Source organism: Podarcis raffonei, chromosome 1, assembly GCF_027172205.1.
Source record: "Podarcis raffonei isolate rPodRaf1 chromosome 1, rPodRaf1.pri, whole genome shotgun sequence".
Lineage (NCBI taxonomy): Eukaryota > Metazoa > Chordata > Lepidosauria > Squamata > Lacertidae > Podarcis > Podarcis raffonei.
Genome location: NC_070602.1, coordinates 24,190,873 through 24,218,466, shown reverse-complemented (window position 1 = coordinate 24,218,466; position 27,594 = coordinate 24,190,873). Strand labels below are relative to the sequence as shown.

At 39.6% G+C, this 27,594-nt stretch overlaps 1 protein-coding gene and 1 long non-coding RNA gene across 14 annotated transcripts in view; one reads left to right on the top strand and one right to left on the bottom strand.

The window, feature by feature from the left end:
* Positions 1–27,594, top strand: part of LOC128408255 (uncharacterized) — a 213,737-nt gene that overhangs the window by 126,722 nt on the left and 59,421 nt on the right. The window lies entirely within an intron of this gene.
* The window catches only part of EML5 (EMAP like 5), an 84,246-nt gene that overhangs the window by 38,877 nt on the left and 17,775 nt on the right, over positions 1–27,594 (bottom strand). For 11 of the 13 annotated variants that reach the window (XR_008328985.1, XR_008328984.1, XM_053377451.1 and 8 more), the window contains 15 exons: positions 22,071–22,169; positions 20,497–20,565; positions 15,651–15,836; positions 12,763–12,898; positions 11,475–11,676; positions 10,600–10,737; positions 9,872–10,128; positions 9,247–9,459; positions 8,362–8,529; positions 6,716–6,822; positions 5,682–5,800; positions 4,256–4,442; positions 3,309–3,414; positions 2,483–2,576; positions 775–875 (listed from right to left, as the gene is read on the bottom strand). Coding sequence is in view for 11 of the 13 variants with exons in the window: in XM_053377451.1 (XP_053233426.1) it covers positions 775–875; positions 2,483–2,576; positions 3,309–3,414; positions 4,256–4,442; positions 5,682–5,800; positions 6,716–6,822; positions 8,362–8,529; positions 9,247–9,459; positions 9,872–10,128; positions 10,600–10,737; positions 11,475–11,676; positions 12,763–12,898; positions 15,651–15,836; positions 20,497–20,565; positions 22,071–22,169 (2,182 nt within the window). In the remaining 2 variants the exon portion in view is untranslated. Of the gene's footprint in view, positions 1–774; positions 876–2,482; positions 2,577–3,308; positions 3,415–4,255; positions 4,443–5,681; positions 5,801–6,715; positions 6,823–8,361; positions 8,530–9,246; positions 9,460–9,871; positions 10,129–10,599; positions 10,738–11,474; positions 11,677–12,762; positions 12,899–15,650; positions 15,837–18,139; positions 18,242–20,496; positions 20,566–22,070; positions 22,170–23,546; positions 23,609–27,594 lie in introns of those variants that run through there. The other 2 variants (XM_053377404.1, XM_053377411.1) reach the window with 2 other exon arrangements.

Below are 27,594 nucleotides of genomic sequence, written 5' to 3'. Positions count from 1 at the left end.
AGTGCTCACTGGAAGGACAGATCATGAAGCTGAGGCTCCAATACTTTGGCCACCTCATGAGAAGAGAAGACTCCCTGGAAAAGACCCTGATGTTGGGAAAGATTGAGGGCACAAGGAGAAGGGGACGACAGAGGACGAGATGGTTGGACAGTGTTCTCGAAGCTACCAGCATGAGTTTGACCAAACTGTGGGAGGCAGTGGAAGACAGGAGTGCCTGGCGTGCTCTGGTCCATGGGGTCACGAAGAGTCAGACACGACTAAACGACTAAACAACAATGCATTGTATATGCAATATAACATTGTGCCACCTGATGTCACTGTGGAGTCCCGTTTTTCTCTACCTGTAAATTTACAATGCGTTTAACTGAAACACTTCTTTGATGTGTTTAGATCCAGCCTCAGGGTTGTGGGTTCAAGCCAAAGTTGTGCAAAAAGATTCTTTCATTGCAGAGAGTTGGACTAGATGACCCTCATGGTCTCTTCCAACTCTACGATTCTATGACTGTAGTCTTATGCACACTTAAGGATAAGATAAGAACATAAGAGCTCTGCTGGGTCAGACCAAAGCAACTTGTTTTCACAACGGCCAAACAGATGCCCATGGGAAGCCTGCAAGACAGGAGCACTCTCTCCATTTGTGCTCCCTAGCAACTGATATTGAGGCATACTGATAGTCTTCACTACCATGAGTTTGCCTAATCGTGTTTTAAAGTCATCCACGTTGGTGGCCACTACTACAAGAGAGATCCAAATAATAAATTTGACTTGTCTTACCTGCTCTTCGCCAGAATTTTATGTGTTTCATTCCAGCTGTAAGAAGTTTATCAGGCATGTAGGGGTTAATCTTGACGACAAATATCTTATCTTTGCTCCCCCTAGAACAATATACAAAATATTTTGACTTTTGATTTGTGGGGAAAGCTTTCTCCGTGGGAATAAAGTTAAGGACCAGATGAGCTTTGAGGTCCCTTCCAGCTCTACCATTCTATGAATTGTTCACACTCAGTAATGAATCAATGTGTTGGGGAAAATGGAAGAATTGTCTATTTTTTACTTTTAAAAACACAAAGATTGATCCAACACAATGCAGTGTTTTATTTTTGTATTTTATTGTATGCATGTGAATTAAATGGTTCACAACGATTATATTCAGTTATATTTCAATAACTTTTTCAAGAGGTTTGGATCATGTTTACAATAAAGTTATGGTATAGTCTGGTATGATAGACTCTGAAACACTACTTTCACTAGCCTATATTCAGTATTAAGAATACCTCTGCTCTATTGACACTGTATTTTTACTTTAAAAAGCCTAGTTCACAAACTCATGAATCAGAATACACAATTGTGTTGAGAAATAGCAGTATGAAGCAGTTCTCAGCCTGCTAAGAAACAGTTATCTATGTCTGCATTAAACAATGCATATAACACCTTCCTTTGTTAATAATAAAGGCTATAAGACTTCTGACCATCACAGTGGTGATGAGTTATGGTGACTTCTAGTATCAGCCCTTTTATTCATATTATTTACTCACTTTGTGGACTCCACCTTTTGACAGGGCCCAGATCCACAAGATGGCTATTAAATGAAACACCATGTATCAAAGTGCAGATCTGGTTATCTTCTTGCACCTATTGGAGTGGGGGCACAAAAGTATGGCCTCCCATTGTGTACTCTTATCCTACATCTGGGAATGCGGGACTTTTGTGAATGGGTCCAATGCACATACAGTCAAACCTCTGCTGTTGAACGTAATCCGTTCCAGAAGACCATTCAACTTCCAAAATGTTCAACAATCGAAGATCAAAGGGCAGTTGGCAAAATCAATGGAGAAAAAAAGAAAAAAAACTCCCTGGAAGCCGTTTGACTTCCAAAAATCATTCGAAAACCAGAGCAGTTACTTCTGGGTTTTCGGCATTTGGGAGCTGAAATGTATAATAAAGGAGACGTTTGGGAATCGAGGTTTGACTGTATAATGTACATATAAAGTCAAAATGCGCTTTCAAGTCCTGGATTAAATGTAGGGTATCATTCATGCAATTCACACCTATGCCCTAGGCATGCTGTATAGGGGTCAGCAAATTTTTTCAGCAAGGGCCCGGTCCACTGTCCCTCAGACCTTGTGGAGGGCCGGACAATACTTTGAAAAAAAATATATGAACAAATTCCTATGCCCCACAAATAACCCAGAGATGCATTTTAAATAAAAGGACACATTCTACTCATGTAAAAACACACTGATTCCTGGACTGTCTGCGGGCCGGATTTAGAAGGCGATTGGGCCAGATCTGGCCCCCAGGCCTTAGTTTGCCTACCCATGTGCTATATCCATACTTTGCTGTCCAGTGGCTCAAGAAGACACAACCTCACTTTCGCACTGTGTATAGGAGAAGGTCATTCAAACCTCCTCAAGAGTACTTGTACTTTTCATCCTGGCCACTTATGCCTTGATTAGTTTCCATAATTAAGCTAAACTCTTACTTGACTGATGAAAGCTTCTCTCCTTTTCTCCAGTCCCAAAGAACAATAGTGTGATTGTCATCTATTCCAACGGAAGCTAACCGTTTGCCATCCGCTATAAAAGAAAATTATAGTAAGAATGATGGGCATAATCATAATTCTGTAATCAGCAAGATGTTTATCAATTGGTGTTAATGTCTATGGAAATCTCCTTCATGTTCAAATCCTCTTTCTCACTCATTTTTGTATCTAAGCAGCAGCTATGTTGATTAGGGTATACTCTGTATGCCCATATTTATTATTTTCATGTCTTTTTCATGTTCATTAGGAATATCACTCATTACCACTTTCCCAGAGTCCCTCCAAAATTGGACGTTTGATTCTCCATTCCCTGCTTTCTAGGCTTTCTACATACTGACTAGCAATCACTGGACACTATTAAAATATATATTAAAACATATATATAGGCCTTTGATCTGTATCGAGTCAACTAGTTCTGAACGGACTGTACTCTCCTAGAATTAGGCAAATGAGTACCAAAGACAGGGACATTCCAGTGCTGGCCACAAATTTATGTAATATGACCCCTAACCCGACCTTGAAGGACACAGGGCACCTTTATTAGTGACTTTTACCACAATCATTTTTCTTCAAGCCTAAGTCAGATTTTCTACAGCATAATGAGAGGAAAGCCTGAAAATGAGGCTAATCTCCTCAAAGCTAAGAGCAAAAGATTGCAGTTATTCTTATAGCAATGTAATAGTGATCTATTCTTAGGACCTAAAAGGCTGTGTCACATTTCCAACAACTATCGTTTCCCAGTCAAAAGATGATCAATCATAAATACCTGAAAAGTCAACAGCACAAACACCATATTGATGATAGCCCTTTAACACAGACAGTGGTTTGATTGTCTCTGTATCCCAAATATGGATTGAGCAATCACGACCAACCTTAAACAAAAGAGATTGAACACATTATGCAGAAAGAAAACTAACCAACTAAAAAAACTCCAAGAGGTATAATGCTTATTTGTCCATAACATCCATTTCATGTTTCTTTCACATGGTTATAACACTAATTTGGGTACAAGAAATAAAATTATGGTTCAAAGGTCTCAGACTATGTTCTTATTCTGAATGTTAGCTATGTGTATAAAGAAACAGAAATATGCAGGGCTACTAAAAGAGCACCCTTTCATCTTTTGCAAAATGTCACATTTTATCAGTATCTTCATCAAGCACATTCTATACTATAGCTACAAATATGAATGCTCCTATTTCAGATATTCTATAAACACTAGCTATTCTATACCTCAGTAGTTCCAGTGTCCACACGAGGGCACTAATGTACACGCAGCTGCTTTAGCATACTTTAATGTAAGTCATGTAATGAGAAATCTCCCAAAAGAGGAATACAGCATTCCTCTATATAGAAGAAAACAGGAAAACTCCTGCAGGGAGAAGTATGCAGTAGTGCATGATGCAGGTATAAAGATTTTGCAGAGGGAAAGTAGCCATGTTAGTCTCTTGCAGCAAAAATGAAATATTTTTTTGTTAGTCTTTAAAGTGCCACAAGACTTAGTTTCACACTTCCAGCATAAGCTCTTTCATAGTTGAATAAATCTATGCCTACTTGTTTTTACTCAAGTAACCAAGCTGAAACCTGTCTTCTACAACTGTACTGCTTTCACATGCTTTTCACAGAGGCATATTCCAGAGATTTATGAAATATAAATTTATAAGCTCACTAAAACAACACAGGATTTCTAGTTCTCCTAAACATGAATCCTACCTGGCCTGTTGCCACATAGTCCTTTAAGGGATGAATAGCAAGACACAGAATATCATCATCATGACCCAAATAAAAACGTTGTGTGTTCTGCTGCCGATTGTATACTACACCCACTGCTGCAACATGGTACACAATTTCTCCAATCTGAGTGTAAAATAAATTACTGCGACAGTCATAGCCTCTGTAACTAATAAAACAGTTAGACATTTAGGCATCATGACACAGTACAATCAACTAAATATTTTAGTTTTTATAGTTACATACTGCAAAATGATTTTGATAGTTCCATCAAAAGTACTCCAAAAGAATGAAAATATCTCTAGTATGGGAGAACGGTAAATCAGGCAAGGTTACATCAACAATTTCTCCCTTCAAGTGATGATTGTAGGAGGCATAAAGAAATTTGAAAATAACTTGTATGGTTAAAAATATATTTCAATGTTTTTCTCTGTTTCTGGAGGATAAACTAAGAGTATTATGTAGCTGGCCCTTTAAAATGCATATTTATTTATTTAATTAAATATTTAATAGTTATAATCTGCATTTTCATAAATTATATTAAAAAAGCTTAAAACATACAAAATGTAATAAAAGCAGTTCATAAATATCAATAAAACATAATTTTTAAAAAACACCAGTAGATACAGGTTGGTTGTAAAAAGAAATTGATGTTGTGAAGGCCTTTATGAGCAACACAGTTTTCATAAGATATCTGAAAGGAGGCAGGGGCAATTCCTGCCAAATCTATACTGGTAGGGGGTACCACAGGGCCAGGCTGCCACTAAAGGCTCAGTGCCTAATGAAGGCCAACTGAACTTCAAGGGTGTGTTCTGCTTCTTTCTCCCATTTCTCATAGAACTATTTACTCCAAATTAACCATTTACTAGAAGAATGTCCAGTTAACGCTTCCTTAACCCACAGAAATTAACCATTTACTAGAAGAATCCTTAATGTGTCCTAGTGATTCATTGATTCCAAGCATTAGACAAACAAAACTTTCATAAATCTAGCAAATTCTTTAGTTATGATATTCTGAAAGCTGCAATTGAATTTTTCTTGTGCACAGGTTTTTGTTTTTTAAGGATAAATATTACTGCGGATGGGTAGGATTTGAAATGACCCCATGGTGCTGGAAGAGAAAGGTTTAAAGTGTTCTACCCTGCATCTTTTCCCCTAGTTATATCCCCTCCAAAAAAACCCTGCTATTTACCCTCAGAGCAAATCAGGTATAATACATTTTCCCAGTATGGTTTTTCTATGTTTTCACCTGCAAGCAAATAGTACTTTTTTGGGGAAGGAGGAGATTTAAATCAGAAAAAATGGAGTTTGAGGGAAGGAGTCATACTTTCCCCTCAGCACTGTGGTAATAAAATAAACAAAATAATCTGATTTGCGTGCTTTTAGGCAAAAAGATAAATTTACAAACCCATGAACAAAGTGTAATCTTATACTATTGATTGGAGCCCGTTCTCTTCTTTTTGAAGCTGCAGTTTTTCGTTTTTCTTTGCATTGCTCTTTAAGCTGAGGTAGATCTTCTTTGTAAACCTTAGCAGAGAATATAAAGTTCTCTGTAATTGTGCATATCTGAAAAGCAAATCTCTCTGAGGAATAGAGGTCGATAGATAATTTTCTGAGCTTCCTACATGAACTGCATATGCCACATGGTTGCAATATTAGAACTGAAACTTTGCTTTTTCTGTTACTATCATAGTAAAAGTACACTGACCAAATCAGAGTATTTGGACAATCTTTCTACTAGCTCCAGAGGTTTAAATGAGAGAGTTCGTAAAACCCATTGGTAATATTGGACAGCATTAAGATGACCCACAGCTCTGCTGAAGCAATTCCACTCCAGCGACTGGACATACAGTCATGTCTCAGCAAACCTAAACATAACAGGGAACCAGTATACTGCATGAAATATGAGTGGAGCAACAACTGCCAATGCTGGTTGCAACTGATTAGAGCAATTATAATAACACCTGGTGAAACAGGAAGCCATAGGGTGCCGCTGTTGTTTTCTAATATCATTATTTGTTTATTGCTGTTTTCATATTAAATTCTGTAAAACACCTTACAAAGTTTAAATTATAAGATGAAGTACAATTTTTTAACATACCAGAAGCTGGCTTCTCTGCTTGCTTAACTTACCAACCCACCAGGCCCTTTCTAAACCCTTGCCAACTCTTCTCACTGTACCCTTGCCAGAGCTCTCCTCCCTGTACATCAGGGGTGGGGGAGATTTTTGGCTCCTAGGCCAGATCTGGTTTATTTCGGCATTCGGCCCTCATCTGCTTTTGGGAGCTTATGATTCCAGGCCATCAGCTACGATAACTGTTCTGATCAGTTCTAATACAGTCTGTGAGTTTTGTGGTGTCAACATTCTATAATCCAGATATACACAGGGTTTGTTGCAGCAGGGTACATTAGCATATTTACGTTTATAATATAAGATAATACCTGTCGACGGTATGTGATTTGTGTCTCTTGTTCAATTTCAGAGTCCAGCTCTGGAACATCAGATTGATCAGAATCAGATTCTTCACTATTAGAGTCAACGAGGCTTTCTTTGATAGATAGAGAAATAAATAAATAAATAAATGAGTAGGTGCCTCAGGGTTCTGTCCTCTCCCCCATGCTTTTCAACATTTACATGCAGCCGCTGGGAGAGATCATCAGGAGGTTTGGGCTGGGTGTTCATCAGTATGCGGATGATACCCAGCTCTACCTCTCTTTTAAATCAGAACCAGTGAGGGCGGTGAAGGTCCTGTGTGAGTGTCTGGAGGCGGTTGGAGGATGGATGGCGGCTAACAGATTGAGGTTGAATCCTGACAAGACAGAAGTACTGTTTTTGGGGGACAGGAGGCGGGCAGGTGTGGAGGATTCCCTGGTCCTGAATGGGGTAACTGTGCCCCTGAAGGACCAGGTGTGCAGCCTGGGAGTCATTTTGGACTCACAGCTGTCCATGGAGGCACAGGTCAAATCTGTGTCCAGGGCAGCTGTTTACCAGCTCCATCTGGTACGTAGGCTGAGACCCTATCTGCCTGCGGACTGTCTCGCCAGAGTGGTGCATGCTCTGGTTATCTCCCGCTTGGATTACTGCAATGCGCTCTACGTGTGGCTACCTTTGAAGGTAGTCTGTCCCCGGACCTCTTCTGAAGGCTGGCGGGGGGAGAAGGACTTTTCTCCCCACCGCCAGCCTTCAGAACAGCCTTCTGAAGGCTGGCGGGGGGAAGAAAAGCCCTTCTCCCGCCGCCAGCCTTCAGAAGAGTTCCCCAGGGCTGCCTAGGCTGAGGATAGCAGCCTGCTGCCCGGCGGGAGGGGCGCTCTGCTTCAGAGCGCCCCTTGCGCGGGGCAGACTTTCGCAGCTTGGGGAGCCCTGCAGGACTTCCCCGCAGGGCTCTCCAAGCTGCGGATAGCAGCCTGCTGCCCCGCACGAGGGGCGCTCTGCTTCAGAGCGCCCCTCGCGCGGGGCAGACTTTCGCAGCTTGGGGAGCCCTGCAGGACTTCCCCGCAGGGCTCTCCAAGCTGCGGATAGCAGCCTGCTGCCCCGCACGAGGGGCGCTCTTAAGTAAAGCGCCCCTCGCGCGGGGCAGACAACCGCAGCTTGGGGAGCCCTGCAGGACTTCCCCGCAGGGCTCTCCAAGCTGCGGATAGCAGCCTGCTGCCCCGCGCGAGGGGCGCTCTTAAGCAGAGCGCCCCTCGCGAGGGGCAGACATTCGCAGCTTGGGGAGCCCTGCAGGACTTCCCCCCAGGGCTCTCCAAGCTGCGGATAGCAGCCTGCTGCCCCGCGCAAGGGGCGCTCTTAAGCAGAGCGCCCCTTGCCCGGGGCAGACATTCGCAGCTTGTCCCCGGAGATTTCCTTGTGGGCTTTCGTCTTGCGAAGCAAGCCCATAGGGAAATTCGTCTTGCGAAGCCGCTAAAAATCGGAAAACCCTTTCGTCTTGCGGGTTTTTCGTTTAGCGAGGCATTCGTCTTGCGGGGCACCACTGTATTTACAGTCATCCAGATCATGAAGCAGAAGTCCCAACCATCACTGCAAAACACATATCACTAACAATATTTTAAATTATTTTCCAACTCATACCAAATGATGTATCACTCACCTTGTGGTGCTATGTGAAGAGCATCCTTCAGCTTCCTTTCAGGAACAAATTTCCACTGGAAAACAGAATGGTCTGCTCCACCAATAGAAATAACCCACTGATAATCATGTGACCATCTGACATTTGTCACGTGTGCTGAATGACCAAGGTATTTCTTAAATTTTGCCCCTATTAAGAAAAAATCATGTATCAATTTAAAGAGTTGTTTTACACCATGGCTTATAACCAGTTGTGCCTTGCCCAAGGAAATATATGCTTTTGGTTATGCCAGAGGTGAGTCCCAATTTCTGCTAACGGTTCCTCTGCAGTTTCATTCCATCAAATACTGTCCATGAGGGGCACCTTAATTTTCAGGTTTTCCAGGCAAATGACTGGGGTGGAGGAGGTAGGAAAACCTCATTGCACAAGTAAAAGTCTGCTCAAGGTTTGTAATATCCCACTGAGTATATTGCAGAATATCTGACATGCCAGCCCAGTCAGTTACAACTGTGCTACTTTGTTAAACGAGAGCAACAAGCTACCTATATCAACCAATGCTATTCTGTATATGAAACCCTTTTCAGCCAGTCAAGGATATTTGACTGTAACACCCCACCCCCCCGCCCCCCCACCCACTTCCACCATACCCTTTTACTATGTGGAAAACAGAATGTGACATCTGGACTTTGGGGGCTTATCTGAGTGCAGCATCTCATTGACCCCAAAATCTCTTATCTGAAACATAAACAAGGGTCACAAATGCTAACAGTCATTTGGATAAGAAAAAAATTCCACTATTATTTTTAAAGGTTTTTTTTTCATTTAAAAAGCCAGGTTCTAACTTATGAGAACTTTCCATCCTGGGTATTCTGTTATTTACATTCCAAGCACACACTAGATAATTACCTTTTCTTAAACAAGGATACCGAAACAATTTTACTATTCCATAGTCATCAGCTGTAACTAGAACTTGGCCCATAAAATTTGCATCTACAGAATTGATATCATTGATCTCTGAATATTTAGGCCATATTCCATTAACTTCAAGGCCTGCAACTGAAGTCCATGAAGCCCACTGGACACCTTTTAACTCATCCTTATTCATCACTTCTTTTCCACCTAGATATAGAAAGATACTTGTTTAATCATTCACTCGATTTATACGGGCAATTATCATATTAACTGGATTGTATTCAATATTGCACAAGGAGAAGGCTGCTTGTGCAACCAATTCTCCCCCCTCCCTTCCCTGCAGCCCATCATACCCCTGCCCCCATAAAAGCCTCTCTAGAGTGATATGTCTTATGGAAGTGCAGTAGGAGGAAAGAACAGGTCAAAATCAGTTATCTTCTGCAAGCAGTCTAAGATTCCTCTGCCCACTGATTAAAATTGTTTGGAGAGAAATGACTAGCTGCAGTCACTACAACTACTTTACCAGGAATGTGCTATGTTATAATAGCATTAGGCAACCTAAGCACAGAACTCACTACCTATTTTCTTGAATAATTGTAATAGTAGTAGATTATCTCACCAGGCATCCTGTAAAAAAGCCTTTTTCCACTGCCATCATTGGTCTGCAAGTGTTTGCTGTCCAATGACCAATCCATATGAGTGATGAAACTTGTTGATCCAATACACTCTCCAACCTTTTTGTACCGCTGAACAACACCATAAATATCAACAGAACTGTCATTAGAGCCAACTGCAAGGAAATTTCCATCTGGTGAGTATTTTAATTCATGAATAGCTTCTTTCCTATCTTTAATATGAACAACCTCTGTCATATCTCTGTAACACAGAAAAAGAAAAATATATAGTTTAGTCATTGTCTGTGTACAAAGAAATCCAGCTTTACTCCCATCAAGTGAAGAAAAGCCTTGCAAATGGAATATCTACTTAGCAGTGCAATATATAACAGACATCTACACATTAATAAGGAAGCCTCTATTTACATTTACCCATCTGAGGACTCAGATTACAGCAGAAGGCCTATGGGCTTGCATTAAAATATTGTTTGCACACATTTCTTCAAGTTATTGAACAACACCACAATAATCAGATATCTTCAAAAGTGCCAGCCTTATGATCCACAGGGGCACACGTGCATTCACAAACAAATGCATTACAAATAAGTCCACATGGGAAAATTTATCTGGCACTGATGCAATGCTAGCCGGTGGCAGAATTTTACAATTCATTGTAAAAGCGACTTAATGGCAAAGTTTATCTTTGTTTAAATGTCTTCAATGCATAACCTACCTAACTCGAAGTACTGTGAAGGAACCATCTTTCATTCCAAGTGCAAGATGAATTCCATCAGTGCTAACAGCTGCACAACGAATTGGCTCTTCCATATTGCACCGTGCAATCAATGCATGATCTATAAGGCTCCATATTCTGCAAGAAAGTATTCAGGGTAAACAAAATACAATTATCATACATGCAGAAAAAAATGTAGTGGGTTGTCTCATCTTTTTAAAAAATACCCCTCCCCCCAAAAAGCATATGACTTATATTCATTAGCACCCTGTACTCCAAGACTGGATTGAGGCCCAGATCCAATTCACACATGCCCAAAACATTTCTGAGTGTCACAGAGCATTCAGAACCTAATATGGTTGGCTGTATAGCAAGGTGCCATCTAACTATTTTATCAGGCTGCAGAACCATTTTCATCTAGCACACAGTCAACTGTTTTATTATATTGCCAAGGTCAGTCTCACTGCTATTTTAAGATTTAAAATACAGTAACATTACTAAGGTCACACTGGCACCCCTGGGGCTTTAGCACAATTGTTTCCATAATTTAATGACAGGGCTATGCAGTTGTCTAAAATTTTCTTAAGTGGCCAGTCATTTTACTTATTTTTCTGTACTGATTTTAAAAGCTTTTTATCTTTCTGCACTCAGTCCTGAAGTTTTGTGAGGATCATATGTAAATACTTTGATGAATAAAATACATGTGAGAATCATTTACTTAAATGTGATATCTAAAACTTAAAGGTGCATATTTTATACCAAAGCAGCAGATTATAACTTATCACAAATGCAAAAAAATGGTTTTGTATTTTAAAATTCAAAGTATGCTTTACTGTAGATGCTCATGTGTCTTTTGAGAAGCCATGGGAACTAACCTGACTGATCGATCATCACTTCCCGTCATAGCCAAAGGTTTTGTAGGATGAACTGCCAGGGCCCAAAGCTCCCCTTCACAGTGCCCTTGCATAATAAGAAAAGGCTTATTGCGTTCATGCACCACAATCTCAAAGATTTCACTGTCTTGTGTTCCAACTAGTATATGATCTCCACGCCAACAAACACTTCTCACAGACAGACCTGTGGAAAGTAAATATGCAGCTTTTATTATACATATGTTTACAAAAAAAAATTACTGTGAAATCATAAAATATTCCTGAATATTGTTCCTGAAAAAATGGAAGAAAGTTAATTAAATCACATAGTACACATTGAGGCAAGCCCCCCTTTTACCCCAAATGACAAATTTTATTTTTACATTACAATAAATAAAAATTAGAGGCCTGCAGTAATGTTTTGGCTAGCACTACTTTGCTCATAAGTTAAGTCCAACTGAATTTAACTTTATCTGCGCCTTGCACTTTGTTAAAAGGGAATAGAGGAGAAACTATAACTGCATCAACCCTCCTTCATCAGTCAATCCTATCCTCAGCTGTTGTCACAATCCTTACAAATAAACCATTTGTTGTTTATTTCAGAAGAAGCTTCAAGGTTGCTCATGCTGGAGTATGCAAGTTTCTTTCCGATTCTACCACAACCATTTAGGACCACATTGACTGATGGGAGTGTGCTGTGGAAGCTTCTGCTCCTTTTTCTTTTATGGAGATCATGTATGAGCTGGGAGAAGCTTATGATCCCATGGACAGTCATATGGGAGTAAGCTCAGTTGAATTCAGTAGAACTTATTTCAAGTAAGCATGCACAATAATTAAGAATATCTTTCTTCACCTGTTTTTTGCTGTCTCTTCCTCTTTCTGACACATGCTATTTGTAGCAGCCAAAAAATCAGTACATGCAGGTCCTGCTTACTGAACACAATGAGTTCCCTGGAAATCATTTGTTAGGCGAGCATTCCTTTGGGAACACATTGACCGAAACCTATCCTGCAAAACCACTAAATGCATGGGTCTTCTCACCACACAGTGCCACTACTGTGCAAAGAGAAGTTGTAACATTGCACTCCATACACAGACATCCATTATTATAGGCCCCTGCTCACATGTCATACAACATCCATAATACTCAGAAAATCCACACCAGTGTTGCAGTTCTGGAGTAGGGCTATGACTCCTCAATTATGAGTAGGGATATGAAGGACAACAGGCAATGAAAAAGGTATTCCTTTGATAATGTAATTAAAATACTGTTTGTTTTGTTTTGTTTTACCTTTATATCCCTGGTCTGTTTCCCTGAGATCAATCACAGTAATTGGTTTAAAATTTAAATCCCATAGTCGAACACAGCCATCCCTGCCACCAGTAGCAAAGCCTTCTTCACAGGCATTCATGCTGAAAATTCCTGCCTAAAGAGGAGTAAAGAGCATATTTAAGTATGTACACAACTTGCATTAATGATGATTTTTTAAAAACAATCACATGGGACAATTTCCCCCCCTGTGTTTTCCTTTAGAATACACTGTGTGTTTATACAAATAACAGACTCTTGTCTTTAAAAAATAATAATCAGAATTTGAAAAGAACAACTACATAAAACTCTGATCTGCTTTTCTAAGAAAGCCTGCTTGTGAATGCAACTAGACCACACAACTCCAAAATATATTTGACAGTTTCACTTAATTGCTGTGTAACCATGTAGCTGAACGATTATACAAATTGTTGTTTGCACCTTCCAAATGCTGGTGTCTGACTGATCCAATATTGTGACACATGACCTTCATGATCAGGTTATTTTCTTCTTTAATTAGATTAAATTCATATCGAGGCAATGCACCTCAAATGATTTTATTCCCTTTAATCACCATGACTGGAAAGAAGCTAATCACAGATCCACTAACACAACTACATGCAAACTCAGTGAAAAAATACAATAGAAGTTTAAATGTTATGCATATGAGTCCAAACTTCTGTGAGTACCCAAGCCTGAGCCTTTCTCACCACTCTAGCTCTGTGAAAATGCTGCCCTTAAGAGTTGTTGCCAAAAAAGGCCCTCTGTAGCGTCCCTTTTAAGGAGTCTGAAACCAAGTCCAGAAACATAATCACCATCACAGGGAGATCAGGCAGTCTGCTCTCTTCCCCATGTCATCCTCCTATCTGGATTGAGAATGTCCTTTAGGAACATAGTAAGTATAAGAAGACCCTGTTGGATCAAGCCAATGGCCCATGTAGTCCAACATCCTGTTCTCACAGTGGCCAACCAAATACATGTGAGAAACCAACCCTTTCCCCTCCTTTGGTTTTCAGCAACTGGTATTAAGAAGCATTGATGTGGAGGCAGAGGATTGCAATCATGGCTATTAGTCAGTGATAGCCCTCTCCTTGATGAATGTATCAAATCCTCTTTTAAAGCCTTCTAGGTTGCTAGCCATCACTGCCTCCTGTGGGAGATAGTTCCATAGTGTAACTATGCGCTGCATGAAGAAGTACTTTTATTTATTTGTCCTGAATCTCCCAACATTCAGTTTCATTGGAAGTCCATGAGTTCCATTCTGGTTTACACTTGTAAAGAGAGACAGCAAAACAGTGGATGTTCTGTGTTGGCTCACAAGAGGGTTAAAGCACTCATTTAAGTTTGCTATATTGTTTCCACTTATATTTAATTAAAACTTGCCCAAGCAACATGGTGATGTTTTATACAGGGTGCCTGTTATCTGACCTCAGCTTTGGCTTCAATCCACACAACTTGAGTATTCACCTCTGTTAAAGAATACTGAAATAAATTATTCACCCACTAAGGAGGTGTAGTATATACATTCCTCATATAAAAGTCCTACCAAGTGTAACCATGCAAGACCAAGATCGTTATTGTTTACTTGTTTCCTGTTTTATATCCAGTTCCTGAAATGGATCCATTTTTAAAATTCTAAATCCAAAAGAAAATTTCATATGTTGATATACAATACACTATTCTATAGCTTGGGAAGGTCACTCAATACTTTTGCATTTATTTCAGGTTACATTACTGCTCTAAAACAGAGCTGCCCTTGAAGACCATAGAGCAGTATAGAGTATATAAGTTTAATGCATGCTACAACAGTGGTTCAATATATATATTTATATTTCCACCACAGGTTTGGCAGTGAATGCTTACAATGTTATCTTTCCCACAACTGCTTGGATTTTGGACGTTCTGTGTGTGTGTGTGTGTGTGTGTGTGTGTGTGTACACATACAACACAGACATAAATTCAAGTTTTTAAAGCCCACTTATTCCAGCTTTCATTTTGTTGGTAGTTTTAGGATGATGCAATGGCATTACTTTTAAATTGGCTGCAGTGGTGAGAAGTTTGCTTGTGAAACACTGAATGTTGGCCTATGTTTTTAAGACTGTTTGGCACCTTGTAAAATTTTTAATGGATTTCATGAAGTGGTGTTCCTCTTCCCATTGTTCTGAACCTACTTAAGGGTTATGTGGAATGAAGAATGGTGAAAAGGAACACCTTCCTCTCTTCTTTTTGCAGAAAAGACATATGCTAAGGTTCAAATACTGAAGAGGGCCCTGTGCAGTGTCTGTATGAAATACTACATAACAGCCATATGCAAGCTACTCTGCCGTTTGGAAGGAAAACCAGGATATAAAATACAACCCATCAATGAAATGTCACCACACTATGCTTCCATAAATTGCACACAGGTGTTTGAAAATTATATGGAATAACTCTCTCATTGGGAGCTGTGAATATGAGCTGTGCTCCTCAATTTGCACACAAATCCATCAGTCTTGCCTTTCCCCTACCGAGAGTGAAACAATAACATCCCGGGAGTAGCACACAAGTCATACAGACACAGCTGAAGATTCCTTCCTGAACACCAGTGCACTTAGCCTTCAGCCATCCCAGATAAATAAGCCATAAACATTAATCTGCAAGATGAGGAAAGGCTGCAAACTTGTCCTAATTTCTGCATTTTCTGGTATTTTCAGCCAGAAACTTATGAAAGGGTCTGCTAGAAGTTAAACTGTGACACTCAATATCTGATAAAGTCCCCTGCATTTGTTAACCAAAATGCAATCCATTTAGAAATCTGTGTATGTCACACAAAATCTTAATTTACCGGTATTTCACTGGTCAATCAATTTTCATATGAAAATGATACTTACAGCATGAGCTCCTTGTATGGTTCGGATAAGGTTGATTCCTTTCCATACATATATATCTCCATTAAGTGCACCAGAATACGTTACTTCATCTCTTGCACAGGCGAGGCACAATATAGTTTGGAGATCACCAGTCTTACCAAAAACACCACGCTTTGGTGTCAATGAATTGCCACATAAACTCCAGAACTGCAAGATAAAGTGATTTAATGTAAATCACACAGGGCATTTTAAACAATTACAACTAAAAGTTTTGTGATGTAACTACTGTATATACAATTCCTAAATTTTCCACACCACAGACCATTTGAAAATTGCTGAGGTTCTTGATGGACAACCTAATTATTGGGAATCTGAGGTGAGATACCCACACAGTGGAAGTTGGTCCCAGTACCAGTCACCACACAGAAGCAGCTTAAAGTACAAATAGTTTACTGTTGCAGAAGATAAGGCTCAGTAAAACAGTTCTGGATGTAGATACAGGCATGATAGATACATACAAAGTATCTTTGTTGCTCACAGACTAACTACTGAGCTGACATTCATTAATCACAGATAAAGTCAGGGCACTGGGCTGTTACCATAATGGCTGGCTTGGCTGACCTTGCATCTGTGATTAGCTTGTTCATGGGGTGATTTACACTCATGAAGGAAATTAACCCATTCACATGTCCAGTTACTCCAACAGACATTGCACTTCATGCTTCTGTTCCCCAACTCCACTTAATGGACAGCTGTTTGTGGAGGGAAGGCAAATTGAAGCATGATAATGTCACAATATAGTAGACATTTTGAGGAAAGTTGAAAAAAGTAGTCGCAGAGCTGCTATTATTGATAGTAGCTATGTGGGTCTAGTAACATCGATGTGTGCCCTGATGCTATGCAGCATTTTTCCCCTTGTTTCGTAAGGAGCACAAAAAAGAGATTTACAACTTTACTCCAGTAGTGATTGGCAGAACAGGGGTATTTACCTGACCTTTCATCATCTGCATTGCTACAGCTTACTGGGAAGAAGAGGGGTGATGTAGTGGTGAGGCTGGCATGATGCAGGAGTGGACTGGCTCTACTGGTACATTTGCACCATGTCAACACTGCAGTGCCTTGCCCCTCCTTCGCTCCCTTCTAGTAAGCTGCAGAAGCAGCAGTGATGGGAGCTTAGGTAAATGTCCCCACACCGCTGGCTACTATGGTGTGATCTGATGCATGTTGCCTTAGCCTAGAGGATGAGTTCAATGTGATTTACAGTCAAATCAGGGACCATATAACTCCAGATGTAGGTTGCAATCCTAACTAACCGCATTTCCTGAAAATAACAAACTCTAGTTGTAAACTAACATGATTCGCTGGTCAGATTTATGCCTTTGTTTACGAAATGTATGTAGCAGTATCAATGAAAATGTTGATTTAAACCTGCCTTTTTATTGCTCTGAACTGAGAATTGACTTGCCCAAGGTCAACCAGTAAACTTCATACTTGATTGGGATAATAAATGCAAGCTTCATAGGGCAAATGGATACACTTCATTTTATTATATTAGAAATGGAGAATTGTTACCTCTGATCAGTACATAAAGGGCAGTCTTTCTAAATACAGTTATAGGTTTGGGTGGGGAAAGAACCCCCATACACCCAATAAATTGATTAATGTCATTATTTGGAGTATTGGAGGGAAGATTCCAGGTGAGTGGAAAAATACAAACTAAACTTCCTTTCTAATGCCAGGACCTCACCTGGTATAGAGGAGTTAACGAAAAGTGTTGATGGCCATATCAAAGGGGAATCCTTGAACCTGGGCGGACAGGGATTGCCAAGGTAATAGGAAGGGGGCAGGCTGTGCGCACAAGGAAAAATGTACTTCTAAAAAACTATGCTTAGGGTGAGGAGGAGTTGCTTGAAGCAGAGTTTGTGGGGGGAAATAAAGGGTAGAACCACATTGGCACTTGTTGGAGGAGGGTGCACCAAGAGACCAGGAGCTATGACTGACTGCTTCTTAGGCCCCAAGCTTGCTGAAGCTATGAGAAGGGTAATGAGAGACATTTTGGGCCATAATGTTCTGCACACACCCCATGGAAGGCTTTAACTGTGTATAGGTGTAAAATAAGCCACAGCCTCCACTGTGACCTGAATTCCCATGGAAGCATGACTCTGGGTGAGCGACTGGAAACTCTGCAATTTTGCTACCACTTGGCAGAGGTTGGGGTGGCGTGTAACAATACAATTTGTTATTAAGATAACTGTAGATCAATTTCTCCAGGATTAATTCAAACCCTTGCTACTGTGTTATGCTGTCATTAACCCCCCCAAAAAAAAACCTATTAAAGACTCTCCTAAGCTATTCAGGCATGCCTCAAGAAAAAAAAGTAAATATGCATAACCAGAAATAGCCTGATTCAGTCCTACCCGAAGGAAATCCATCTCTGTGTTACTGCTACCAAAAAGGCCCGGTTGTTATTAGATTTCATGGAACAGATAGATATTTGAAGCTGAACTTACCGCCCAAAATTCCATATTAAAACCTGTTTGGAAAATCAGCAGTGGGTGCAGGAAATTTATGTAATTGCTTCTCCTGTCATTGCTCTGGCCTGTCTGAATTGCATGAAGGAGGCAACTTGGATACAAAGGACAGAACAAGACTTACTGTACTATCCCAGCAACATGGCCATTTTATGACAATCAGCATGGGATACATATGACTAGCAGATTACCCCCACTAGGAGAATGAAATCCATCACTGCAATGAGTCCTAAAGACAAGAGTGCCTAGGACCTGACAAGATAATCACTTTATTTTCTTCAAAGACATCAGGTTGCAATATGAGAGCCTATGAAGTATCATGTCCTGTCATTGCTACTCTATTTGCCATGACAAATCTTTATCACTGTTACCACAGTTTATCTTTGCTATAAAACAGACTAAATTGAGCTGCAGAATTTAGCAGGAATACATCCTTATTAACTCTAGATCTGCAGCATTAACCATTCATTACCATTTTGTATCTTGACCGCTACTATCAGGACAAGCCACAAGAGGGTTAATGGTCAGAAGTAACTAGGCTAAGTGGGAATGCATTTGTTGCTGACTACAGTCCAGAGTTAGTCAGTGATCCTTCCTGACCTCAATTAGTCTTTAGTACTCAATTTTCAAGAATGTTATCTCCAGACAGGATATATGTTATCTAATTGTTGTTTCTAGCTCCATGCATATTTCCAGTTTCTTGGTAACTTAGTTAGCATACCAATTTTTGACTAATTTGTAAGTACCAGAAGAACATACACTATAAGTAGTTTTTGTGTGTGAAAATTTTACACTTTTAAAAACAAACCAGTGCTTATCAGATTAACTCTCCTTAGCATTTCTAGTTATATTGCTATTTCAGTAAGACAGTATTCTCTCAAATAGTTGAAATATTCTACTGTTTCGGCCCCTTGACAAACTTCCTAAGATCATAGCATTTTACTGACTCTCAAAAGTATGGTATTTCTGCAAGTTATCCATAGCTCAATAAAAGCCTTTTCACCTAGAAAACTTAAACTACATCTCCACAATAATATATGGATCCTTTTCAGTTTGGTTTTCAATCTGGTTTGGGAAATAAAACACCCTTAATCACTTTTGTCAAGGGATAGGCAGGGCAAGTACAGCCCTATTCATTCTCCTAGATCTCTCTGAAGATTTTGATACATCAGCTGAAGTAACTTTCTGGACTGCTTTGCCAGGATGGGACTGGAGGAAAAGTTCTGATGTAGCTCCAGTCGGACCTGGGGGTGGAGAAGATCCAGAAAGTGATTTTGGGAGACCGCAGCTCTGCCCTGTGGATTTGTTTTATGACAGGTGTAGGGAACCTTTTCCAACCAAGAGCCTGAATCCCTACCTTCCACAAACCCCATGGGCCATTTTGACAGGGGCCACCCATCTGTCAATCAAAGGGGCTTGCTATCAGCATTGATCAGCTGGCTGCTGCAAACATTGAGCCCTGCTGTCAATTCAAACCATGCCAGAAAATGGACAAAATCCATTCCCATCCAGAGATTTTTGATAGGGTATCAGGGCACAGATGACACCCAGGCCTCTTTCATTTCCATCTACCAATCCTGGGGAGGCAGTGGAAGATCAAAGTCAGTACTTGGCAGAAGTTTTAGACAGGATGAACCAAATCTGAACCTTAATCCAGACAAGATGAGGGTAATATTGCTTAGGGGTTCCGATGATCTTGGATTAGGATTCAACCTCTTCTGGCTGAAGTCGTCACAGATTTACTGTTTGAGAGTTCTCCTGGACCTGCCAGGTGACAGCAGTGGCCTTGAGTATTTCCCCCCAATTCTGGCTTGTTACATCAACTGAGACTTTTTCTGCGTTGAAAACTTGGCATACATGTAGATCTTCCAGCATTTAGTCAGTAGCTTATTGGTGTGATTTGTCAAATGCCGGGGCATGATGAGAAATTTCCAGTTCAAAATTTTATGGAAAACCCAAAATAATCATAGACTGACATGTTAATGAGCTAATAACTGTTCACTGAAATTGCTATTCAATTTACAAAGTTGTTTGAAAAATTAATAAAACATATAGGGCAGGCATAGGCAAACTCGGCCCTGCAGATATTTTGGGAAAACAATTCCCATCATCCCTGACCACTGGTCCTGTTAGCTAGGGATGATGGGAGTTGTAGTCCCAAAACATATGGAGGGCCGAGTTTGCCTATGCCTGCTATAGGGCAATAGTCAACTAGGTTTCACTCAGAGTAGACCTACTGAAATTAAGGAATATAACTAAGTTTGGTCCAATATTTTTAACAGGTGAACTCTGAATAAAACAGTTGAATACCATTCAGACAAAATATATTGTCTTACCTTAATGTGTTTTACACCACAGCTGACAAGTTTGTTTGGTTGGTACAAGTCCCAAGAAATATCAAATATCTACAGGAGGGAGAGAAGAAAATAATCAAAAGTTTTGAAAATGTATTTCATTTAATCTGAAAATATCAATGAACAGAGAAAGGTGATCATTATATCTAATTTCACCATAGGTTTCCAATGACCTGTGCAATGTTAAAGCTTTTACATTATTTTCAGTGGTAACTGATCATCTTAAGGTAATTAATAATATATTAATATGAAGTATACTAATGTATACTTTTATTTAATAATTTAATAATTGTCTCCCGAGTTGCTCCCATGGTTTCTGTGCCCATGGCATGGTCTTGCTTAAATTTGGACTCTGCCATGAAATTCACTATGCCATCTTGGGCAAGTCACTGTCTTTCAGCGTAACTAAAATCACAGACTAACATATCTGTGAGACATAATTGTAATGTAAATAGGCAAACTTGCTTCATGCCACCAGTATTTTAAACGTTGTAATAAAAATAAAATGTATATCTAAGACGATTAATTCAGGTATTAGCTATAACTAAATGAAATTTCAGGTACTGAGGATTGTATACTTCTTAATACAAATTGATGTTAGAACCACCTTCACAACTTAATTGTGAGTGCTGAGAAGCATCTGGCTGACTACTATTGGAAACAGAACACTGAACTGAGTAGACCTTCATCTGATTGACAAATGAATCTCTTATACTCTTAAATCTGCAAAGCTAGAGATGAATAATCACAGGCTGAATGTCATTTAAGATCCTAGTTAGAAAACCGACATGAAATCCAAGTTCCTTGTTTTGGATGTAACAGGGAACTGTAGTTTAAGGTAACCAGGATTGTCACGCTTATGAATAAAGGAGATTGGGGACTAGCTGTCAACCTTCCCTTTTTTTGCGGGAAATTCCCTTATTCCAGCGCCGTTTTCCGCTGCTTCCCGCTGCTATCCTGGATTGTTAGATATCCCGTAGACTGTCCCCGGGACAGGTGAGGCTGCTGATCCCTTACTTTTTGATCCCTTATTTGATCCCTTATTTTCAAATCTGAAAGTTGACAGCTATGGCATGAGGTGCCTGTGCAGGCCTGGTGCCCATTCCCAGATTGCTAATCTATGTTTTAGCAAACTGGTGGTTGTACTTCCAAAGCAGGCCTATAAGATTTGTGTCGGCACATGGGATCACTGGGTTGAGACATACCAAACGAGGCAAGTCTGTGCATGTGTGTGTGTGTGTGTGTGTGTGTGTATAAACAAATAAAGAAGCAAGGGGTACAAGTATATAACATTACAAAAATGCTATGATGAAATATTAAGGTGCTACTTATTTACTTTATTCCAAGAATACCAATATGTTTTGAGCAGCAAACTCAATTTGCCATTTCACTTAAAAAACAAAACAAAAAAACCACCCTCTGTGTTCTAGTATAGTCATCAAAATATGTTCTAACCAACATAAAGAAACACTCAGAAAACAGATTCCTAAAATACACGCAAAAGTTTTGACAACCCAAAATTTGATACACACTCTTATTTTTAAAATTAAACTTACCCTGTCTGTATGACCAGGAGCCATAGACAACATCTTTCCTTTTCTCCAATCCCAAACACAGATTGTATTTTTTGAATCCAAACCAACAGAAAGTAAACGCTGAACGTTTCCAAAATATTAGAAGAGAATAAAAGAAGATATTAACATTCAAAATAACAATGTGCTCTGTACTTTGTGAGTGGGAGAACTCAACCAAATGATAATCTAATGACACACATATTTGAAAAAGGCAGCCAGATACTACAAACTCCCTAAAGACAGAGGCTAGGATCCAAAGGACCATAGGGTTGTTGTATTTGGGCTACAGAGCTTCCTCTCCACATCTGCCATTCTTCTCAACAAGGAGTTCATTTATAGCCTCTGATGAAAAACAAGAAGTTGAGAAGAAAAGAACCAGTAACAGGTTCAACAGGACTAGAAACATGTTTGAAAGCCTAAATATGGAATGAGCATTAACCAGTGTTAGCACTGATGCAGATATAACACAATACCACAGTTAAAGCAGATGAGGGTCAGGATAGTGAATTTGCTCTAGAGAGGAAGAAAGGAAGGAGGAGGGGATTGCAAGTTCCTGAGGTTGGCTTCTGGGATGCAAACCATGGTTTTCAGGAAGCTGACAATCTAGATGGAAGCACTTGTGCATGGGTTCTTTGGATCCTACCCAAATGTATTGTCTGACAAGAAGAAAGTGCATATTTTAAAGAACATTTTCAGTAATAAAGAGAGAAAATGAATTTCTGTAGCGGCTGTTTGTGCAATGCTCTCTCCAGGGAGGCTCACCTGGCACCTTCATTACATATTTTTAGGCATCAGTCAAGAATGTTCCTCTTTTCCCAAGCCCTCAGCTAATTAAGCAATCTATGGCATTTTAAATGTTTGTGTGGGGTTTCTTTTCCTCTTTTCCTTACTGTGTTATGTATTTTGTTTTTATTTTGTGTTTTATGTTGTAAACTGCCCTGTGATCTTCAGACAAAGGGCAGTATACAAATGTAGCAGCAGCAGCAGCAGCAGCAGCAGCAGCAGCAGCAATAATAATAATAATAATAATAATAATAATATGATGCTTTGACATGTAGGTATGTTTTTAATCGGTGGTGAAAATAGACCACTTGTAGATGTCTGCCCAGTTCTAGAGGAAAGTCTGTTCCTCAATGCCAGTGCCATTACAGAAAAGGTCCATTTTAGGATTGCCATAAAATGGGCTAATGTAGGCTGTGGCGCCACCAGGAAAGTTTTCTCTGAAGATAAACATAATGATAGTTTTGATTTATTTTATTACCCTCGCATTACAGTGCAGAGTTAGATGATACCATGCTGGCAACTGAGAACAGGCATGGTTCTGTTTTACATTCCCTTACATCTTAGCATTTTATTTGTCCTAATCCCGTGCCTAAATTAGGTGATGAAATCAGTTTGAACCCACAGTAGTTTGTAGAAGAAAGCATACCTTTTCAGGGTATGAAAATAATTCCTTACCTCATTGTTTCATTTCTTCATGAGCTTCTATGCCAGTCCAAATGTTTGTATATAGATCCTCCCTGCCAAGCAGATGGAAACAGTACACAAATCCTTTTGGGTAATATCATTGCCTGTATACAAAGGGCTTGCCAATTCTGTAAGCTCCCACAACATTTTGAAAACAGCCCATATTTCTTGTGAAACATGACATCTTATTATTGAATTATCTCCACATATTTTATATGTAATTAATTTAAATTAATTCTATAAAGGTTATATTGATTCTATATAGAGGCTGGCATAGAGAATCTAAAAGAATAAAAATTAAGGGAAAGAAAAAATAATCCCATTTCCTTATTGATCCTCTAGGCCAGTCCAGAAACTGACAACCTTCCAAAGCATCTTTACATACCGCTAAACTGGGATTAGCATCTTCCAGTACTGTGCAGTGTGCTGTTGCTAAATTCTATCAAAGATTTATGTTCCTAGTAGTAAGGAAACGCATGAAGCAATGACAACCAATTATTCATATATGCAAATTATCAGCAGTGATGTGCAAACTCAAAATTGTGCCAATAATTCTTATTTCTTTTAACATATTTCCAAGCATCTCCCTTTCATTTCTCTACATTATTCTACAGATGACAACATCTGAGCTTACTATGCAAGCAAGCCCTTTATGTACAGTGCATGACATCAGACATTTTGTACTATCCATTCTGCAGTTTAGGTTAACCCATAGCCAAATATCTGGACTGGCATAGAGGATCTCAGAGAATGACACACAAGCACCTAGAAATTTAAGAACCTTGCTCCATGAAACATTGAGTCCAGCTCTCTGTATCCCACAGTAGTCAGTTTGTTGCACCTGGAAAGCACAGGAGGTGGACATTCAGGCAAAAGTCCTTTCCCACTGTTATTCCTTCTTCTCCTGCCAATCAGTTTAACTAGATAGCCTTCAGGCCTAGTATTATGAGGGAGGAAAGGTTTCTCTAACTCTGCACACCATGCAAAAACATCAACCCACATCCCACCCCCTTATTTACCCTTTTTCTATTCTAACAAGCCCCAAATGAAAGGAAATGTGCTCAAGCAGCCAGATTATTTTGGTACCCTTTTCTACACATTTTGTATTCTACAATATCCTTTTAGAAATGTGGAAACCATAATTATGTACAGTATTCCAAGTGTGCCCACACCTGGCACTAAAATACAGGGAGTTTTATTTTGTGATTCCTTTTCTACGAATTCTTATCATGGAACTTGCTTTTTTACCCTGCCACATGCTGCTAGATTGATTCTTTATTGCACTAGCCACCATTACCTCATGGGTTTTTTTTTCTGGTGAGTTGCCACCAGTTCCAATTCTGCCAGTGCATATGGGATGTTTTTTTCACTCAACCCATTTTGGAGTGATCCTTCTGGGTCTCTTTGCAATCCTTTTTGTTTTTACCACCCTGAATAATTTGATGCCATTGGTCAACCTTGCTGCTCATTCCTAACTCATTATTTATGAACAAGTTCAAAAGTGTCTGTCTCAATACAAATCATGAAGTGCCGGTGGTTCAGGCATGACCCAAGACCAGATTTCAGCTCAAAAGGATTTATTGTAACATTAGGAACAAGAAGAACAAGAATGGCAAACAGGGACACTCCCCTCCTTTGAAAGGTCATCTTATGCTGTGACTGGCGATTCATAACACTGGCTCTATCTCAGCTGCCTGCCAGCTCCCAGCAAATGTCATTGGAGGGTTTTAGAATCCTCTCTGTCTTTTGTTATGCAGATAAAGCTCCTGAGCTCCAGGAGGCATTGTGGCCTAGGCCTGCAGTGTCATGCATATAGCCTGGTTTTAGCCTACAATGCCTACATACATAACAGATCACACCTTATTCCTTTTATTCTGAGAACTATCTATTCCTATTCTCTGTTCCCTATTCTTCAGCCAGTTACTGTTAGGACCCATCCTCTTATCCCACATCTGCTAAGTTTTTTCGGGAGTCTTTGATGAGATGTTTGTAGAGGTCCAAATATACAATGTCTATTGGATTGCACCTATCAACATGCTGTGAGAGTTTCAATCAACTTGTTGCTGTTTTTTTTTTATTAAGGATTTTCTTGTTTTACAGAAGTGTAGTGCCTCGTATTTTTTTCTTCTTCTTCCATGTAACATTTTTACAAATCCGTTTCATTTGTTGAGGCATGAGGGGGAGAAGAAAAAAGAAAGAAAAAAGAAAGGGGGGTGGAGAGAGGGAAGATGGATGGGGAAACTGAAACTGACACGGGGACAAACAGAAGAAGACGCCTTCACCCCGGTATGGCTCCCCTTTATCACATACACAGCCCAACAGGACAATGACAATAATCCACCAACAGCATACAAATCAACTTGTTGCTGTTGTTGTTTAGTCGTTTAGTCATGTCCGACTCTTCGTGACCCATGGAGAAATTTACCTTTGCAAAAAAAACATTTTATTTCTCCTTCAGCAAGACTTATTATTCTGATGCTCAAATTTAAGGAAATTTTGCCTTTGAAAATCCATACCAGAGTCCTTAAGCAGCAAGATCTTAGTGGGCCAAGTGAAGTTATAAAAATTAGGATTGTACTCACCTCAATCAGAGGTTAGCAAACACTGAAAATACACAAGACTTCCTGTGTATAATTTAACTGTACCTTACTGATATTTTCAAAATGGTCTATTGAGAAAACATATTCCCTTTCCTGACTCTCCTCCTTCCCACTTAAGTTTTTGGTTTTGTCCCTTAATCCAGTTGATTTTTATTTCTTCTTGGCAATTTTTCTCTATTGCAATTAAATAGCAGCATTACCTGCACCACACAGATCAGCAAATGAGATGCTATGCAGAATCCTGCACCATAAACATATCAGTAGATGAGTTGCTATGCAGAATCATGCCTGGTAAAACTGTTTACATTTATTGCCCAAAGGGAGTAACAGAAATAGCAGCTGTCTTTTCTGCATCAGATTCTCAGTTCACAAAGGGAAAATAATGTTTACATACATTTCAAAGATTGCTTTAAGTACTGCCTTTCAAAACAAAGTTTAGAAGCTTATTATTATTATTATTACTAAGGTGTGGCTAATCTGTGGTCCTCCAGATTTTGTTAGATCCAAACTCTCTTTAGCACCAGGAAGCATGGCTAAGAGTTAGAGATGTTAGGAGCTTTAGTCTAGCAACATCTGGGGGAAAACAAAGTTTAGTCACCCCTACCAGAAAGACATTAAACAAGCTGTACAAAATGCTCTTGATAGTTAGAGGTGTGTCTCAAATGAAAAATATTGCACTGTACCAGTAACAAATGTCTAAAAGCATCACAAAGAAAAGAATATGAAAAGCCACTTTGGGGTGAGGGAATCAAAAAATGGTGTGTGAAATGTGTGGGTGTGCACTTGACCCTTCTTCTGCTTGCCATTTTTTATTTAAAACCATCTTCCTTTCATTTCACTCCCTATCCTACCCTGGAAGGGTTTCAAGTGCACATTGACTTTGAATATGTGCTTCCCAGTGACCACTGAATGTCAGTGATGGGCGACTAGCCACCATAAGGTTAATGTTTCTTTCATATAAAAGCAAGAGTCTCAGTAAAAAACCTATCAATTAATAACCCTGTCATAAACTCCCAAATATTGTGAACCTTAAATTACGTAAGTTTGTAGAAAGTCATTTGTGTGCTTGCCTAAGTTGAGTAAGAATTTAATGCATGTGGCCAGGCAGGAAAGTTTTTGTAAACTGCCAAGGGTTTCCTCCGTTTCTTTTCAAGCTGTCAATATGCCACAAATGACTAACATGAATTTGTGTGGGCAAACAGACCGAAAAAAATAATAACTAGAATTCACACATTTATTCCAATCTGTTTGCAAGGACATCCTAGCGACCATTCTGTCATCAGTTGTACAGTTATGTAAAAGAGGATTGAAACCTCTTTTTTCCCCAGCTAGATTTTGTTGACTGCAGAAAACATACCATAATGTGTATTCTTTCAGAAGCTTCAGGGTGCATTTGCATGGCCTTGGGTGATCAGTATACTTACAAAGTTCATTCTGAA